General features: G+C 36.9%; 1 protein-coding gene across 4 annotated transcripts in view; it reads right to left on the bottom strand.

Moving 5' to 3' along the window:
- LOC138316002 (putative leucine-rich repeat-containing protein DDB_G0290503) overlaps positions 1-21,288 on the bottom strand; it is a 77,701-nt gene that overhangs the window by 43,022 nt on the left and 13,391 nt on the right. Inside the window, exon 1 of one of the 4 annotated variants that reach the window (XM_069257473.1) lies at positions 18,878-19,002. The exons of 1 other annotated variant lie outside the window; for it this stretch is intronic. In XM_069257473.1, coding sequence (XP_069113574.1) covers positions 18,878-18,879 — 2 coding nt within the window. In that variant the 5' untranslated portion in view covers positions 18,880-19,002. Of the gene's footprint in view, positions 1-2,347; positions 2,393-8,397; positions 8,938-18,877; positions 19,003-21,288 lie in introns of those variants that run through there. 2 more of the 4 variants (XM_069257469.1, XM_069257472.1) reach the window with 2 other exon arrangements.

Here is a 21,288-nt window from a genome sequence, read left to right as displayed (position 1 = left end):
AATTCGTCTGAATTGTTTCTAATTCAAATTCAGTGTGCAAAACTCTTATACAGGGTTAGATTTTGAAATGATCATAAAAACATATTTTCTAATTCCAAGGCAGAGTAAATTAAAATTGTGCGATGAATTTTCAAATGAATCTGGAATAACATACATGAATGTGACGTTGTTCATGTGTAATTAAACTTATTTAATAAAGGTGTGCTGCTTAAGTGTAAATGTCTGCAGGAAAATTGCTCTCTAATCTGATAATATCTTTTGTAAGTTTCAAACCTACCGTGAGTGACATCACAACCCAATATCATTGAAGAGTTCTACTTTTTATGAATCACAATCTGTGAATGTAAACCCCATACACATGTTAAAGGGATATACATAAAATAAGTTAAACATTGCTGGGTTTCATAAACTAAAGTTAGTTATCGATTTATAAGCATATTTATTGTGAATAAACACTCTCTTTCAAAATAAAACTAAACTGAATAAAATAGCATATAAAGCAAACAAATTAGTATATCTACAATGGGTCTAATATTGCTGAATTTAGGGAAAGTATAACTACATACCATATTTGTCCCAATAAGCGTCCCCCACCCCTATAAGCGTCCCTCTCCCTTTTTTAAGCATCCATTTCACTTACCTCAAATTAAACATAGAAAGGCTAGTCCAAATTTGGTTCTATTTAGCGCTCCTTTATTTGTTTCAATATTTTTATAGCATCCTTGGCACTAATTGGGTCGATTACGATATATACATTTCATTATAAATAGGATTTAAAACTGTAGGTGGTCAAATATTGGCAACCACTAGCTCAATCGGTAGAGCACACGGCTAGTGTTCACAGTTCCAGGTTCAAATCCCGGTCTGACCGCTACATTTTTCTGCTCCTACTACATTTGGTGCTTTTGATCAAACCCTGTTGCAAACATCAGTGTCTTCAGGACAAAGACTAAAACAGGAAGGTAAGAGTGTAACGGTTGTGGATCCAGCTGATCACCAGGTGTCTTCGGGACAAAGACTAAAACAGGAAGGTAAGAGTGTAACGGTTGTGGATCCAGCTGATCACCAGGTGTCTTCAGGACAAAGACTAAAACAGGAAGGTAAGAGTGTAACGGTTGTGGATCCAGCTGATCACCAGGTGTCTTCAGGACAAAGACTAAAACAGGAAGGTAAGAGTGTAACGGTTGTGGATCCAGCTGATCACCAGGTAAACCTGCCTATATTATTAGGCTTTTTCCATTTTTTTTTGCCTAATATATATTAGGCAAAAAAATCAATCAGAAGGTTTAGAAGACAACTCGTAGATCAACTGGTAGAGCTGTCTTCTGAGTGTCAGGGGGGTCCTTGTACAGCTGTCTTCAGAGTTTCAGAGGGGTCCTTGTAGAGCTGTCTTCTGAGTGTCAGGGGGTCCTAGTAGAGCTGTCTTCTGAGTGTCAGAGGGGTCCTTGCAGAGTTGTCTTCTGCAGTGTCAGGGGGGTCCTTGTAGAGCTGTCTTCTGAGTGTCAGGGGGGTCCTTGTAGAGCTGTCTTCTGAGTGTCAGGGGGGTCCTTGCAGAGTTGTCTTCTGCAGTGTCAGGGGGGTGCTTGTAGAGCTGTCTTCTGAGTGTCAGGAGGGTCCTTGTAGAGCTGTCTTCTGAGTGTCAGGGGAGTCCTGGTAGAGCTGTCTTCTGAGTGTCAGGGGGGTCCTAGTAGAGCTGTCATCTGAGTGTCAGGAGGGTCCTAGTAGAGCTGTCTTCTGAGTGTCAGGGGGGTCCTTGTAGAGCTGTCTTCTGAGTGTCAGAGGGGTCCTAGTAGAGCTGTCTTCTGAGTGTCAGGGAGGTCCTTGTAGAGTTGCTTCTGAGTGTCAGGGGGGTCCTGGTAGAGCTGTCTTCTGAGTGTCAGGGGGGTCCTTGTAGAGCTGTCTTCTGAGTGTCAGGGGGGTCCTAGTAGAGCTGTCTTCAGAGTGTCAGGGGGTCCTAGTAGAGCTGTCTTCTGAGTGTCAGGGGGGGGGGTCCTTGTAGAGCTGTCGTCTGAGTGTCAGAGGGGTCCTAGTAGAGCTGTCTTCTGAGTGTCAGGGGAGTCCTAGTAGAGCTGTCTTCTGAGTGTCAGGGGGTCCTAGTAGAGCTGTCTTCTGAGTGTCAGAGGGGTCCTTGCAGAGTTGTCTTCTGCAGTGTCAGGGGGGTCCTTGTAGAGCTGTCTTCTGAGTGTCAGGGGGGTGCTTGTAGAGCTGTCTTCTGAGTGTCAGGAGGGTCCTTGTAGAGCTGTCTTCTGAGTGTCAGGGGGGTCCATGTTTGAACCACATTCTCACCAAGCAGTTTTTTGTACAATTATTTGAGACATATTGTTGGAGATTTTCAGTATGATCTTACCATTTCATTGACATCTGTAGTTATATAGTCCAAATCATTGTCAATAATGATAAATGATAGAGCGTTGACTCATGGATTTCCAACGATGGGTCCCAATGTACACATTGATAGTCTAAAGTTATTGAGTGATACAGATACCACAGTACTTTAGCCTTATAAACAGAAAATCTCTGTGGAGTATAAGATTTCCTTTTAGGAACTTAACTGATTTTATCATAAATCATTATAACATTACTGAAATATTATTTCATTACACATAACAATATTAATTACAGTTAATTTTATGAATTTTATGTAAATATTATGTTACGATAATTTTTTTTTATTTCCAAAATTGAGTAACAGGTATTGTGTACCTTTCCATTAAAATATTTGGTATTATGTGAGATTATATCTACTTAGATAAGGTGTGGTCCACACCATCCTGTGTGTCCTATGGTCAAACATAGACATATATGAGTATGATCCTGTTGTAATAATGCTAAAATTTCTCCAGTTAAAAAAACAATTCAAGATGACGAGGTGTGATTTTACATTCTGATTAGATAATTATGGTTTCAAATTTCATAAAAATCAAACTAAAGTCCTAATAGAAGATAGCTAAGGAATACTTAGGTACTGATTGATGTTAATAATTAGTTCTCCTCACTAGAGGGTTTCGGGGAATTAACTGAATCAGCTCCAATTAAAGACAGAAATAATTGCTATCCACCCCAAATTTTATCATGGTAAGATTAATATGATATAATTATATAAAGAGAAGTTGCCTGAATACTTTTCAATCCATTGTCAGTGATGTAAATTAATACTATGTAATATATGATCTTTACCTGTACAGGTAAGTATACGTGCCTTACACCAGCACGGTCCTGTTATCACACAGAATATAATATAGTAATGTAAACCTGTGTGGTTGTCTGGTGATATTTAAATGTGAAAAGCTTGTCAAATTGCCTGGTTTGTGTTATTAATGGTAGTCCAGTGTTTGAAGAGATTATCTGTCAGAGGAAAATTTATCATCAGTCCACAATATGATAATTCTCTACATTAATATACAGTAAAATCTACATGTTCCTTACTTATAGATCACTGTTTGTTTGTAAATCATTCACATACTGAAACACGATATAAATAAACACTTATATATCAGGGCTACTTATTACAGGTCACCACACATATAGTGGAGAGCTTTAATGTAGGTACTGGCCCATTCATACCAAACAAGAGGCTCAGAGGGCCTGTACTACTGACATTTTCACCAGAACTTTACTACAAGAAAACTATGGAGTTGTTTAGGAGTTTGAGAGCTAAGGAAACCTAGTGATTCTATGGTAGAAGCACCTGTCAGTAGTCTCTTGTTACTAGGTTTAGGATTCCACCTGAGTGATCATGACCACAAGGTCAATTGAACACGAGACAAACAAATATCCTGTACACATACTTATGTGATTAGGTTTATATATAGAGTAATACGGTTAGAAAGTAAATATCTTAAATACACTTGAACTATCAAAGCTGTGCACCTTAAGATCATTATAGGATCAAACCCTGATTGTAAAGCAGATAACCTTGAATTGAAACCTACAGACTCCAAAACTTTTTATTGTCTGTAACCAAATTACTATTGCAGCACAAGGACACGGACAAAGGCCTTTGATACAACACAAATTGGACCTGAGCTACCTATTTCTATGTGACAGTAACCCAGTCTGATGACCCAATGCCTAAGGGAATTAATATTCCAATGATCCAGTACCACACGGACTCGATATACCAATGATCCAGTACCACAGGGACTTGATATTCCAATGACCCAGTACCACAGGAACCTGATATTCCAATGATCCAGTACCACAGGGACTTGATATTCCAGTGATCCAATACCACAGGGACTTGATATTCCTATGATCTAGTACCACAGGGACATGATATTCCAATGATCCAGTACCACAGGGACTTGATTCAGTACCACTTGGCACAAGGAACAAAGAATAACAAAGAAATGATAAAGAAAGACAGATGAGGGACAATGAAAGACAGAAAATGTCAAAGAAAGATAGAAAAGTGATAAAGAAAGACAGACGACCAAGAAAGAGAGAAGAAGGACAACAAAAGACAGAGAATTGACAAAGAAAGACAGATGACTTATTGTCCATTGAATATAATTATAAGCCACAGAACACAAGGTGAAACAGAAGTTATTTCCTTCTTACAACTACACTGATTACAAGGGTAACATCAGCTTTGACTCCTAAGAGATGTTTTAAAAATAGCTTACTTTTTAGGAATCTCCAAACATGTCTATACTGTATTGTGACTGATCTATCTAGACTTGATTAATAAACACAGATTTACAGTGACTTGTATAGTAAGAGGATAACAATATGAATATTTTAGATATCAATTAATACTGTGATTTTAAAAAGCCATTTTGCAATTTCTTTACCAACATCAAAATTGTAATCAAAAGATCCATATCAAGTTTAGAGGCCATGGCCCTTAAGGCTTACGTTTACTTCTGATTAAAAATACTGTTGACATTTTCTTTTATTTTGCGTTGTCCTTTTCTGTCAACTCAATGTGCGAACAACAGTAGGAAATACGACGAGATAATTAAGTTGATAAGAAAGTCATTAACTTTGTAGACAGTCTAGAGAAACATTTATATAGAAATGTCATAGGGATTTAAAGTTTAATAAACTCCAGATATCATCTCAATAACAAAAACTCATTATATACCTGTGTCAATGACACTATTTACTGTAAACAGGTAGTGACCTGATGAAGCCTACTACCTGTACACACACAATGTTAATGACTTTAATTATTCACATCTCCTTTGTAACTACTGCTATCACGTAACAATATACATTTTCCAATTCTTTGTAAGGATGAGTGATTTCTCACAATATAATATATATGTTTTGTAAGGATGAGTGATTTCTCACAATATTTTATATATGTTTTGTAAGGATGAGTGATTTCTCACAATATTATATATATGTTTTGTAAGAATGAGTGATTTCTCAAAATATTATATATATGTTTTGTAAGGATGAGTGATTTCTCACAATATTTTATATATGTTTTGTAAGGATGAGTGATTTCTCACAATATTATATATATGTTTTGTAAGAATGAGTGATTTCTCAAAATATTATATATATGTTTTGTAAGGATGAGTGATTTCTCACAATATTATATATATGTTTTGTAAGGATGAGTGATTTCTCACAATGTTATATATATATTTTGTAAGGATGAGTGATTTCTCACAATATTTTATATATGTTTTGTAAGGATGAGTGATTTCTCACAATATTATATATATGTTTTGTAAGAATGAGTGATTTCTCAAAATATTATATATATGTTTTGTAAGGATGAGTGATTTCTCACAATATTATATATATGTTTTGTAAGGATGAGTGATTTCTCACAATGTTATATATATATTTTGTAAGGATGAGTGATTTCTCACAATATCATATACATGTTTTGTAAGGATGATTGATTTCTCACAATATTATATATATGTTTTGTAAGGATGAGTGATTTCTCACAATGTTATATATATATTTTGTAAGGTTGAGTGATTTCTCACAATATTATATACATGTTTTGTAAGGATGAGTAATTTCTCACAATATTATATATATATATGTTTTGTAAGGATGAGTGATTTCTCACAATGTTATATATATATTTTGTAAGGATAAGTGACTTCTCACAATATTATATACATGTTTTGTAAGGATGAGTAATTTCTCACAATATTATATATATATGTTTTGTAAGGATTAGTGATTTCTCACAATATTATATATATGTTTTGTAAGGATAAGTGATTTCTCACAATGTTATATATATGTTTTGTAAGGATTAGTGATTTCTCACAATATTATATATATTGAGGTTGGCACATGACCATTTGTACATAACAACTACAATTATCAACAACAGGTGACCCTTTACATAGGTAATATCTAAAACAGGTGACCCTTTACACAGGTAATATCTACAACAGGTGACCCTTTACACAGGTAATATCTACAATAGGTGACCCTTTACACAGGTAATATCTACAACAGGTGACCCTTTACACAGGTAATATCTACAATAGGTGACCCTTTACACAGGTAATATCTACAACAGGTGACCCTTTACACAGGTAATATCTACAACAGGTGACCCTGTACACAGGTAATATCTACAACAGGTGACCCGTTACACAGGTAATACCTACAACAGGTGACCCTTTACACGGGTAATAACTTCAACAGGTGACCCTTTACACAGGTAATATCAACAACAGGTGACCCTTTACACAGGTAATATCTACAACAGGTGACCCTTTACACAGGTAATACCTACAACAGGTGACCCTTTATACAGGCAATATCTACAACAGGTGACCCTTTTCACAGGTAATAACTACAACAGGTGACCCTTTACACAGGTAATATCTACAACAGGTGACCCTTCACACAGGTAATACCTACAACAGGTGACCCTTTATACAGGTAATATCTACAACAGGTGACCCTTTTCACAGGTAATAACTACAACAGGTGACTCTTTACACAGGTAATACCTACAACAGGTGACCCTTTACACAGGTAATATCTACAACAGGTGACCCTTTACACAGGTAATATCTACAACAGGTGACCCTTTACACAGGTAATATCTACAACAGGTGACCCTTTACACAGGTAATATCTACAACAGGTGACCCTTTACACAGGTAACATCTACAACAGGTGACCCTTTACACAGGTAATATCTACAACAGGTGACCCTTTACACAGGTAATACCTACAACAGGTGACCCTTTATACAGGTAATATCTACAACAGGTGACCCTTTTCACAGGTAATAACTACAACAGGTGACCCTTTACACAGGTAATATCTACAACAGGTGACCCTTTACACAGGTAATACCTACAACAGGTGACCCTTTATACAGGTAATATCTACAACAGGTGACCCTTTTCACAGGTAATAACTACAACAGGTGACTCTTTACACAGGTAATACCTACAACAGGTGACCCTTTACACAGGTAATAACTACAACAGGTGACCCTTTACACAGGTAATATCTACAACAGGTGACCCTTCACACAGGTAATACCTACAACAGGTGACCCTTTATACAGGTAATATCTACAACAGGTGACCCTTTTCACAGGTAATAACTACAACAGGTGACTCTTTACACAGGTAATACCTACAACAGGTGACCCTTTACACAGGTAATATCTACAACAGGTGACCGTTTTCACAGGTAATATCTACAACAGGTGACCCTTTACACAGGTAACATCTACAACAGGTGACCCTTTACACAGGTAATATCTACAACAGGTGACCCTTTACACAGGTAATACCTACAACAGGTGACCCTTTATACAGGTAATATCTACAACAGGTGACCCTTTTCACAGGTAATAACTACAACAGGTGACCCTTTACACAGGTAATATCTACAACAGGTGACCCTTTACACAGGTAATACCTACAACAGGTGACCCTTTATACAGGTAATATCTACAACAGGTGACCCTTTTCACAGGTAATAACTACAACAGGTGACTCTTTACACAGGTAATACCTACAACAGGTGACCCTTTACACAGGTAATATCTACAACAGGTGACCGTTTTCACAGGTAATATCTACAACAGGTGACCCTTTACACAGGTAATATCTACAACAGGTGACCCTTTACACAGGTAATATCTACAACAGGTGACCCTTTACACAGGTAACATCTACAACAGGTGACCCTTTACACAGGTAACATCTACAACAGGTGACCCTTTACACAGGTAATAACTACAACAGGTGACCCTTTACACATTTACACTTCTTGAAAGAAAACTTAATTTTTGATAATTTCTTCCATCTTTCATCTTTCATCTAGATGAATATAAAAGATTTCTACTAAGCTATTGAATCAGAATTGATATATCCCTTAATACTTTGAACCCTATGGTTCATCAGCGGTGTAAACAAAAGTATACAGTGATATCTTGATACTTACTTAGAGAAAACATTGAGCCATTTCTGCTTTGCTTGAAGAGCTTGTGTCACTTGGTGAAAATTCTTGGTTAAAGATTTTTCTTTCTCATTTAAACTTGATGATGACATTGTTAGATTTTCACCATAGTTCCATCCTCATAAGAACACATTTTATTATTCTTGGTGTATGACACTTTGAATGAATTGTCCTCATTTTCACACATACTGAAGTGGAAGCCTTCCAAGATTAATCCTGATTTCCAACAGAAATTCAAAATTTGCCAAATTCCAAAACTTTCATTCCACTAAAATAAGTGATATAAATTTGTCCATTGGAATGATTTATCATTCAAAATTACCGTGGATGTCTCCATTACACAGAGTGATGGTTGATCTTTAGAAATTAAACCCCGGATGGTGTTGACAAAGTGGCATAATTCATCCTAGCCAAACTGATGTGGTGACATTGTGTGATGACCATTTAGTGGGAAGTCTGCCACAATAGGATGTATTGTACCTGAGTACAGGTCAGATATTGACTTTGTAGATCAATACCGGCCCCACACACCTAATGGCACCAGGCAGTTTTATTTCTTCAGATCTTCCGATAAACAAATTGGCCTGTGAGTGCTGAGATTTCCAGCCCCTTTGTAATAATAAATGTCTGCTATCACTAAATGCTATCTCCTGATCTGGCTCGGGTGGGCATAATCCACGGTAGTGGACGTTACTTAGGTGTCCCTAGGTATTGGTCACCATCCTGAGTACTGGACATTAAACTGACCATCATGTAATGTCATTTTGCTGCTCAGAGGTCAAACCTGGTCACTACCAAATACTGGACAATTTACCCATTTCATCTAATGTTATGTATATCTCCCAAGGTATTTCTCAACTTTTCCTGGATGTCTTTTGTTTTTCTGGACTGTTTCTAGTCCTCACCTGTTTTAAACTTAGTGTTTAATGAAATGTAGCACCTCAATGCTTGTGAAATACGCTGAATTCCCTACAATACAGATTTCCGTCAGTCTGCCCAATGTCACATTGACATTAAACACTATACTAAAACATGACATTCAACTTAAACTTTAATCATCCTATTTTAAACCCATACCAAGTCCAATAATCATCTCAATAATCTTTCTCTGAGATCTATTTTCACAACCAAATAGTTATTAGGCCAATAAATCCATTTTTATCGTATTCAAAGTAATCTCAGTTTCCATGTAACCAGAACTTTGGCAATATATTGTAGCAGTAAAATATATCTGTCATTAAACTAGCAATCGTTATGGTGTCATATATTTGTCTGTTTAATCGCAAGCTAACACTTAAACGTTGCTAAGCATATGTTTGATTGTAGCTTTATTTTGACAGGGGACACATTGTACTGATGGCGGACAGTGGCCATCAAAAAACGCCATACATCACAGATTGGTCTGTACACAATAGAGGTTTGCTACACTAAATCTTAACTAAATACATCTGTTTACACAATCATCTGAATAAAAGTTAGTTTTACCTGTTTGTCTAACTACTGGTCTGCCCTGGTTTGGTTGAAATTCCTTTATTTGTATGAAATGAGGATTTTAAGGCACTATAAGACTATATGCATATAGTAATACTATCAGTGATCCGTACAGAGGAGTCCTGAAGGTGCTGGTCAATTCAGTGCAGAAAGAATTTAGACAATGGTTTTAGAAATTGAAAACAGGTGTTTAAAGACACATCATTTGGCCTCATTAACATTTCTAAAAAGGTCATTAAATTCATCAGATTTTGCACCACTTGAATCCAAAAAGCTTAACTTTAGCGATATACCAGATTTCTAAGCCTCTTGGTTATTGGGAAGCCTATTTCACCCCTGTGACATTGAAGGAAGGTCAATGTTATTCATGTGAACAAACTTGGTGAACAGTTGATATGGAGAGTGCATGGTTGGTATAGAGAGTGAATGGTTGGTATGGAGAGAGCATGGTTGGTATGGAGAGTAAATGGTTGATATGAGGAGTGAATGGTTGGTATGGAGAGTATGTGGTTGGTATGGAGAGTGTATGGTTGGTATGGAGAGTATGTGGTTGGTATGGAAGACAAGTTATTATTTAGTGCAAACACAGTAAGAAATGGTATCTTTGCTTTTAATGTCTTGAAACCTAAGCATATTCAGAGATGATTACTAATCCAGGTACACTTTTTATTTGAACTGAATTTGAACAAAACCCAGTGCATGATGATTGGATCAGCACAGAGGTTATCCAAATGCCGAGAGTTGAATTTAAAATAAAATGATTTTCATATTGAATCTGTACATCGTGCAAAACTCCTTGGAGTTTTTATGGAGAGTGTATGGTTGGTATGGATAGTGTATGGTTGGTATGGAGAGTGTATGGTTGGTAAGGAGAGTGTATCGTTGGTATGAAGGGTGCATGGTTGGTATGGAGAGTGAATGGGTGGTATGGAGAGTGAATGATTTGTATGAAGAGTGTATAGGTAGTATGGAGAGTGTATGGTTGGTATGGAGAGTGTATGGTTGATAAGGAGAGTGTATGGTTGATAAAAAGAGTGCATCGTTGGTATGGAGGGTGTATGGGTGGTATGGATAGTGTTTGGTTGATATGGAGAGTGTATGGTTGGTATGGAGAGTGTATGGTTGGTATGGAGAGAGTATGGTTGGTATGGAGAGTGTATGGTTGGTATGGAGAGTGAATGATTGGTATGGAAATTGTATGGTTGGTATGGAAAGTTTATGGTTGGTATGGAGAGTGTATGGTTGGTTAGGAGAGTGTATGGTTGGTATGGAGAGTGTATGGTTGGTATTGAGAATGTGTGGTTGGTATGGAGAATGTATGGTTGGTATGGAGAGTTTATGGTTGGTATGGAGAGTGTATGGTTGGTTAGGAGAGTATGGTTGGTATGGAGAGTGTATGGTTGGTATTGAGAATGTATGGTTGGTATGGAGAGTGTATGGTTGGTATGGAGAGTGAATGGTTGGTATGGAGAGTGTATGGTTGGTATTGAGAATGTGTGGTTGGTATGGATAGTGTATGGTTGGTATGGAGGGTGTATGGGTGGTATGGATAGTGTATGGTTGTTATGGAGAGTATATGGTTGGTATGGAAGATAAGTTATTATTTAGTGCAAACACAGTAAGAAATGGTATCTTTGCTTTCAATATCTTGAAACCTAAGCATATTCAGAGATGATTACTAATCCAGGTACACTTTTTAAAGTTGTATGGTCTATCACTTTCGCTCTTTTTGTCATAGTAAAAACTGTATAGGTGCTATACACATTTTTCTCCGTCTGTCCGAGGTTTAAACTTTCTAATTTTAACACTTTTTATTAAATTGCAGCACTGGAAGTATTTTAATTATAAAAGTGAAAAAATCTTTTTAACGTGTACACGTAAAAAATAGGCTCGAAAGATGCCGATTCATTCCGAACTCTTCCGAACATCGCCACGACAATCTCGAAGTAACACGAGTGTTGTGAAACCAAGAAAAATGTCAACAATTTTTCATAAATAAAACACGTGGTCGACCTCAGCAGACTGGATCTACAAAGAAACTAATGCTCGCACATTGTGTGAATTAGATGTTTCAAATACTCGCTCTGTGGACATGAACCAGCACGATTTGCTCATATTAGCCACAAGGTAAACGTAAACAAACACATGTGCGCTTACCCTAGTTACCTGGATCACCACGTGCAGGACGTGTGGACGTCAGTCACGTGATATGATTCGGATTTCCGACAAAACCCGAAGGTACTGAATATGGCGGAGATTGAAGGCATTTTATTCAAAACCAGGAATATATGATCCCTAGATTTCGGCTCTTTTATAGACTGACATATGGTTTTGGGGAGCTAAATCATCAAGTTACATGTCCATATGCAAATATCAAATGTAAAACGACATATCGTTACAGTGAAAATTACAAGAAATACAACTTTAACTTAGTCTGAATTTGAACAAAACCCAGTGCATGATGATTGGATCAGCACAGAGGTTATCCAAATGCCGAGAGTTGAATTTAAAATAAAATGATTTTCATATTGAATCTGTACATTGTGCTAAACTCCTTGGAGTTTTTGTTGACCGTTGTCTTTCATGGAAAGACCATATTGACTATGTATCTAAGAAAGTCTCAAAAAAGATTGGTGTTCTGAAAAGGCTAAGGCCATTTATGTCAAATGATGTTCTGAAAAAAGTTTACCAAAGTATAGTTTTTTCCACAATTTATATATTGCTCTGTTGTTTGGAGTGAGGCCAGTAACAAATCTTATATTCATAAATTGTGCAAACTGCAAAAAAGAGCAGCAAGAGTTTTACTAAATGTTAGAGATATTTTAACACCATCCAAAGTACTTTTTACTCAGTTGAAGTGGCTGCCAATAGAAAACTATTTTATTTTTAGGAAAGCTGTTCTTGCTTACAAAATTTTACATGGGGATACTCCTAGTGTCTTCAGTAACATGTTTACCTATATTAGGGATGTTAGTATGAGAAATACCAGATCTTCAATTTCAAATAAGTTTTATATTCCTAATGCTAGAACAAGTTATTTTAAGCGTTCATTTGTTTACACTTGTTCCAATTTACTAAATGGATTGAACAATGATATTAGAAATGCCCCCAGTGTTGCTGTTTTTAAACAAAAATATTTAAAGGATGTGTTTTCACAATGTTAGTTTTATACTTTCTACCAATATTTCAGAAAGCAACCATATTTACATGTTGATATGAATGTATATGTCTTTTAAATTAAGGTATTGTCTGTATTAAACTGTTGTCTGTGATAACTGTATATATTGATGCAGGGCCATATTGTAAATTAGACTTGTCTAAATATGTAACCCTGGTTAAATAAAAGATTTTATTATTATTATTACTTTTGATGATGGTATTGATTTAATTTACGAACAAAGCCACCAAAAGTACCAATTACCTGAGGGTAAGGTCTGAGTTTAGATCTGGGTTTTCAAATTGCCCTCTAGGACTTGATTCTGCCTTTGTTCCTAAAGCTTGGTAATGAACACAACGGTCAGGGGAACTATAAACACACTTTATAGTTGTAACTGTCTCACAATACCATTTAATCATTCAGCTTCTCATTCAAGTTGTTGGGGATTCAAATCAAGATCATTACTTGAACAGGAAATGAAGCACAATTAAAAAGATTCACAATAACAAAATGCAGGCATTTAACCAGGTAAAAAAACAAACCAGTAGGCCCATAGGCCCTAACAATTACCTGAGTGTTTACTCTTGATGGCCCCTGGATTTCAGTAAGAACAGATGTGTGCAAATAGTATTATTATTCAATAGATCCAGAAGTCATTAGCTTATTTCCTTTATGGTAACATTGATTCACTACATGGGAACCATTCCATCCATGAAGAATATTTGATTTCACCTTATCTGAGTCAACAGGAAAATTTAAACATGTCTTTGTAATTTTGACCCCATTTGGGACCAGACTGTTAGGCCCCTAAGTGTAAAAGGAGCGGGTCGGTGTGACTTGTAAATAATGTTAAATACGGTCTCTGTCACTCAGCTGACGGAGCATATGCTTCTTTGGCTCGGACGGTAGAGCCATAGATTTCCACGCTGGAGACCCAGGTTGGATTCCTCGTCGGGGCACTCAACACGAATGTGTATTTTCCTGTTCTTCTACATAAGGGTTCTTCACAGACGATATGTCTTTAATATGTTCTAACCAAGTTTGACTTGTTTCCTATAGGAATTTAACAAATAATGAGTTTTTTTCTATATGAATTATAATAAAATAACCCCCTCCCCATGGGGAAAATCTGAGGTACCAGAGTCATGAAATTCATAATTTTAGTAAAGGGTCTTATAACTCTTCCTGTTTTTTGAAAAAGAAATTAAAAAAAGTAAAATGTTCTGGACTGATGATGGACCGATACCTAAGACATAAATATTGTATACTGAGACTTTCAAAAAAGCATGGGATGTGACAGGATGGGACAGAGCAGGGGACGGTATTAATAAATGCTCTTGATTTATTTCAAAGTGGTATTGGTAGGTGTACTGGAATTTGCTTCTTATGCATATGTGAACTAATAAATTGTTTCAATCTGTCCTAGAGGAGTTACCTCCCTTCCAACAGAATAACTGGTAAATAAAGATATTGTGAATCATATCCTTTGGTATATAGAGAGATGTCATGATTGATATATGTGGTGGTTGCTCACAGAACTTAAAAGAAGAGATCCAATGGGCCTGTATTATTTATCAAATACTCTGGTCTAAATATTTATGGGTTGTATACTTGCAGTTATATGTACACCATGAACACTGATTTGATAAACAGTTTAAATTTATTTGACTTCAACTACGGTGAAGGAAAGTTAAGTGGTTAAGGCGTCAGACATTTTACCACAAATCCAACAGTGATTTAAAACATCAGACATTCTTAAACCCTCAGTGGCCACCTGGCTTGGATAGCCATTACTATCAAAATAGTCCACCACCACCAGCCCCCTTACCACAAAATCATCCTCTTCTGACTATAGTCCACCACAAGCCCCCTTACCACAAGTCATCCTTTTCTGACTATAGTCCACCACCAGCCCCCTTACCACAAGTCATCCTTTTCTGACTATAGTCCACCACCACCAGCCCCCTTAATTCCAGCCCCCTTACCTCAAGTCATCATTTTTTGACTATAGTCCACCACCAGCACCTTACCACAAGTCATCCTTTTCTGACTATAGTCAACCACCACTAGTCCCTTTACCACAAGTCAGCCTTTTCTGACTATAGTCCATCACCAGCCCCCTTACCACGAGTCATCCTTTTCTGACTATAGTCCACCACCAGCCCCCTTACCACAAGTCATCCTTTTCTGACTATAGTCCACCATCGCCAGCCTCCTCAATCACAACAAGTCATCCTTTTCTGACTAAAGTCCACCACCAGCCCCCATACCAAAAGTCATCCTTTTCTGACTAAAGTCCACCACCAGCCCCCTAACCACAAGTCATCCTTTTCTGACTATAGTCCACCACCAGCCCCCATACCAAAAGTCATCCTTTTCTGACTAAAGTCCACCACCAGCCCCCTAACCACAAGTCATCCTTTTCTGACTATAGTCCACCACCAGCCCCCTTACCACAAGTCATCGTTTTCTGACTATAGTCCACCACCACCAGCCCCCTAACCACAAGTCATCCTTTTCTGACTATAGTCCACCATTAGCACCTTACCACAAGTCATCCTTTTCTGACTAAAGTCCACCACCAGCCCCCTTACCACAAGTCATGCTTTTCTGACTATAGTTCACCACCAGCCTCCTTACCACAAGTAATCCTTTTCTGACTATAGTCCACCACCACCAGCCCCCTAACCACAAAATATCCTTTTCTGACTATAGTTCACCACCAGCCCTCTTACCACAAGTCATCCTTTTCTGACTATAGACCACCACCAGCCCCCTTACCAAAAGTCATCCTTTTCTGACTATAGTCCATCACCACCACCAGCCCCCTAACCACAAGTCATCCTTTTCTGACTATAGTCCACCACCAGCCCCCTTACCACAAGTCATCCTTTCCTGACCAAAGTCCACCACCAGCCCCCTTACCACAAGTCACTACAAGCCCCCTAACCACAAGTCATCCTTTTCTGACTATAGTCCACCACCAGCCCTCCTTACCACAAGTCATCCTCTTCTGACTAAAGTCCACCACCAGCCCCCTTACCACAAGTCATCCTTTTCTGACTATAGTCCACCACCAGCCACTTACCACAAGTCATCCTTTTCTGACTATAGTCCACCACAAGCCCCCTAACCACAAGTCATCCTTTTCTAACTAAAGTCCACCACAAGCCCCCTAACCACAAGTCATCATTTTCTGACTATAGTCCACCACCAGCCCCACCCCCCCTACCACAAGTCACCACCAGCCCCCCGCCCTACCACAAGTCATCCTTTTCTGACAATTAGGAATTGGTAATACTATTTGCCCTGCTCCCAAATACGTCCAGGAGTATGTTACTTTATCTTGGTCTACACAATATGGTTGCCAGGTGGTTGCCTTGGGTTATAACTATTTTTTTTTTTGAAATTACAGAATTTTGTCCACCATCAAATTTTTGCACATCTTCATATGTTGTTAAAAGGACATGGAAATACAAATGAGAAACCAATGTGATGTTTTGGTATCTGGGCTGTGGTATTTACTTGATCCTATCTTCTCTGTTAATTATTATCTTTTCTGTATAAACATGAAAGAGCTATTTTTCATGGCAAGGTTATTGGTAAACTATAAAGTAATTTTGTACCCTTTTATGAAGGTCAATTTAAATACCTATCGCACATGCAACAACAATTCTAAGAAAACAGTTGATAATTGAAAATGTTATTACATCAACATTACATGACCAGTAAGATATATGTTATAAGTGATATATTACTTTACACTCCATTGTCTTATAAAACTCCACCAGTTAAGAGTCAAAAACATTTATGATACTCACCTGAATCTCATCATGACTTCCAGTCCATAACTGTTTTATACTTAAACATAAACTTTGTATTGTAGAAGTTTGGAATCACAGCTCAATTTAAAGAAACATAATCACCCAGATTTTTTCCATGTCATCAAAACTGACATAATTAACTGTCAATGATGTAAACAATGAGTAACACCAACTGTGAGGATTACTACAGCCCAAACAATACACTTATTTTTACATTCTCCAGTTTTGTCATTACATCAATATAACTCTGTGGGTGGACATTCAAACCAACAAGCTTTAACAGATTCATAAAACTTTGATGAGGTTCAAACAGCATTAAATCAAACTGGTCAAATGAAATTATATATAACTGGGACTAAACAAGAGGGCCATGGGCCTTAACAGTCACCTGATATTTGATATAAATTATGGATGTCATTTACTAGCCAACTGATGTCCTTTGCTCACAAAATAGGACATTGATAGATCTTATAGGTTTACATACAAAGTTTCATTAAGCTTGGTGCATATTTACTCAAGTTGTCAAGTTCACAATGTCCAATAATAATTATTTGTGCTTGGTTCACATTTATTCGAATTATCGTGTTCAAAATGTCCAATAATAATTCTTAGTGCAAAAGACAATTACTCCGTAATTATCTGCAAAACAACCTAATTTTCAAACTCGTCCAATATCTTTTAAATGTTAGTCTACATACAAAGTTTCAGTAAGCATGGATTATATTTACTCACGTTATCATGTTCACAAGGTAAGTGCAAAGGACAATAACTACGTAAATTACTGTCGAATCAAGCTGATTCTAAAAATCCTCCAAGATCTTTAAAATATTAGTCTACATACAAAGTTTCCTTAAGCTCGGTTTATATTTACTCAAGTTATCGCATTCACAAGGCCCAATAATAAATATTAGTGTTAAGGGTAATTACTCCATAATTTACTATTGAATCAAGTTCATTTTTGAACTCGTCTGAGATCTTTCCAATGTTAGTCTACTCACAAAGTTTCATTAAGCTTGGTTCATATTTACTAAAGTTATTGCGTTCACAATGTCCAATAGTAATTATTAGTGCAAAGGGCAATAACTCCATAAATTTCTGTTGAATCATACTGATTTTCTTACTTGTCTGAGATCATTCCAATGTTAGTCTACATATAAAGTTTCATTAAGCTCGGTGAAAATTTACTCAAGTTATCACGTTCACAAGGAAATTTTAACGGACGTCGGACGTCGCATGACGCACGACGGACGAAGGACGACCACGTACAAAAGACTATCACAATAGGTCACTATGACCTATGGTCAGGTGATCTAATAAGATGGGTATAATTTGATCATAGTTATTGATATAACTCGTTGCTAACTATGACCTCTTTCAGATCTGACCTATTTCCTACCTCTTTATTGTGTGGCTGAGATGAAGGGTTACCAAGTTTGTTACATGTAATATGAATGACCTTGACCATAATATCTTGATGGTTAAGAGTCTTCATGACATCCAATGATAATTTCTAGTACACTGTTATGTATTTTTTCACAAACTTACATCCCAGATTCAGACTTCTGCTTGTAAAAAAAGACACAAAGAACTTGACACAAAAATAGCTTCAAACATCTTATACGTACAGTACACAGCAATCATCAAGGATTCAAAATATTCAAATTCTGTTAAAATAGGAATATTTTAGCTGCCTGGAAATTTTGCTAATTTGCTTTCACAAAATCTCAAATGTATCCACAAGAAAATAGATTAACAGAATATGATGGTCAAAATTGAGGAGAGGAAAAACAATTGCTGGTATCGTACATTGGCATGTAAGCTTTACTTATGCATATTTCCATGACTTTTATGATTCAAACGACTTTTTTATAAGTTATCGAACAATTCCAGTCAACCTATATAAAACAAATATCGATATTTATCAAGAGTGAAAATTTCTATATCATGAGCAGTTTAGAGGCTGACGTAACAAATCTGCTTATGGTATACTTACATACTCTGTTACATCACACAGGCTATCTACTATGATGGTCAGTATTCTGTATGGTCAGTATTCTGTATGGTCAGTACCTGGACCTCTCTATAGCTACCCTTTACTATTATATCTTACATACTCCATCCTCGATCAGTTGCTAACATAAACATCCCTTTATTTAACACCTGACTGAATTCTTTAGATTTAGATCTGACCTGTAAATTTGACTCGGATATAAAAATAATAAATACAGATTGCCCCCACTGAGTTTGACATGAAGTACTATAAGGCAACACATATTTACAGTTGTATTGAATTAAAAGGATGGTAATTTCATCAGCCATTTCACAAATAGAATAAAGCTGTTTGGAGGAAACTGATCACCTGGAAATACAATCGATCGCAACATAAGGACCTCTATTGTTAGAGGGAGTGTGTCATAGGAGTCTTTCTGTGGGATATAGGGCAAACAATGTTAGGGTACAACTGTAGGAGGTGGGGCAAAAGGTAACTGTGATTAACTGTGAATGGGACGAGGGAGGGGCAAATTAGATTTGGGAGGGAGGTAAAAATGAAACTCGGAGGGGGGAATGGGGCAAATGTGAAATTGGAAGGAGGGAGGAGCAACTATGATTAATGTGGAAAAGGGGAACAAAAGGCCCAAGGGCCTTAATGGTCATCTGACTACCTAGGCAACAGTCATATGGGAAATTAATTAGATATGGTGTCAGGGCGGCCATCATGGATTTCAGATCAACCTGCAAATAACAACACTTTGTCAGGACCTGATATGGTCCTGACAGAGTCACAAATTACAAGTGCAACTCACAAGGTATAGCTCGCAGCCTAGAACAGAGTCACAAATTACAGGAGCGAGTCACCAGGTAAAAGATAAAAATACATTTTGTTTAATTCGTACAAATATGTCTACAGTTGTTTTTAATTAAGACAGTGTAAATACTGGAGAAAAGTGTTTTTTGTGTTTAATCTTGAGAGGTAACAAATTTAACATGACTGATGTCAGCTTGATCTGTATAGCAACACATATGTAAACATGTATGAGCCAAATCATGATCCTATCGGCTCAAATGTTTGAGTAAGGAAATTCAACAATTGTCAAATGAATGGTGATATTGAACTATTACAAAAACGCCACAGAGGACGAAGTTTAATTTGAGGATGTGCCGTGGTATTGATCAGAAGTATAGAGTGTACAAAGGATAATACTAAAATATATTTCTGATGGGCAGCTCACATTGCTTTGTCGATAGGTAAATGGTATTGACTTAGGGCATAGACAAGGTCTGTGGTACAAATCTCAACTTATTGGGAACAAACAACATAATATCAGCAACTACATACAGGGTTAGCTATATATAGATTAAACATTTGTCAGGTTAATTGAACAGATTCTGAAAAGAAACTAAAAGCTCGATCATGTTTCTCCGCTGGGAATTCACAACACTGACCCATAATCACATTTAAATAACACTTTGACAGCCAACACATAGCTCAGTGTTTTAAATGTGTAATGCTACACTGAAATATGACATATAGTAATTGGCCAAGGTTTTTACATCGTCTGCTATTAAGTTAATTTCAAAGGAAAGAGTTTAGGATTTGGATATATATACCAAATCAAACAGTATGCAATTATAGAAGAATGAATGCCAACTAGACGACAGCAAATTTAATGAAGTGTTGAATTATAACGAATAAACATGCCACTATCATCATGGACAGACCAGCCATTGGCTATCTCCCATGATCGCCAACACGACAATGCTGACGTCACAGTGATAATGACGTCAAACTAAGTGACTGGCAGTCATGCACTGAACAATGCCAACAGTGAAAATGTATCAATTAACGAGTGGAGTGTTGTTACTGATTCTGAGTGTTACAGAAATCTGGTGACAACTTAGGAACAAGATTCCAACTATAGACATTATAAGTCTAGATAGACACCGGAAATATAAGCTATCTAGAATAATTGATTTTAAACCCAGCATAAAGATATCTTCTGATGTTATTAATAAACTTAAAATAATTGTTTCGGGAATACAGTGGGCCTTTAATAGGACACTAAATGTATCAGGACAAAATCAAAAGTCAGAACTCAGCCCAGAACTTCTAACAGAGGGAACAGCTTTTACCATTGAATCTAATTGTCCAGTCCTGTATCCATATAGTTAGGAACTATGTCAATAGTGGATTTAATCCGTTGTGATCAATCTTAGGGTAAGGTGGTCGCTATATGTTTATATAGACCTGTGGTATTACAGTTAGTAACAATAACTCTATATAGCCAGTGATCTTTAACAACTCTAAATCCGTACAGTCAACAGTCCGACAGAATCAATTTGTTTGATTAATTTTTCAAAACACTTTGCATGGACCTGAAGTGGTGTGTCAAAGCAGAAAGAAAA

The sequence above is a fragment of the Argopecten irradians genome, chromosome 2 (genome assembly GCF_041381155.1).
Source record: "Argopecten irradians isolate NY chromosome 2, Ai_NY, whole genome shotgun sequence".
NCBI lineage: Eukaryota > Metazoa > Mollusca > Bivalvia > Pectinida > Pectinidae > Argopecten > Argopecten irradians.
This window is presented reverse-complemented; position numbering and strand designations above follow the sequence as displayed.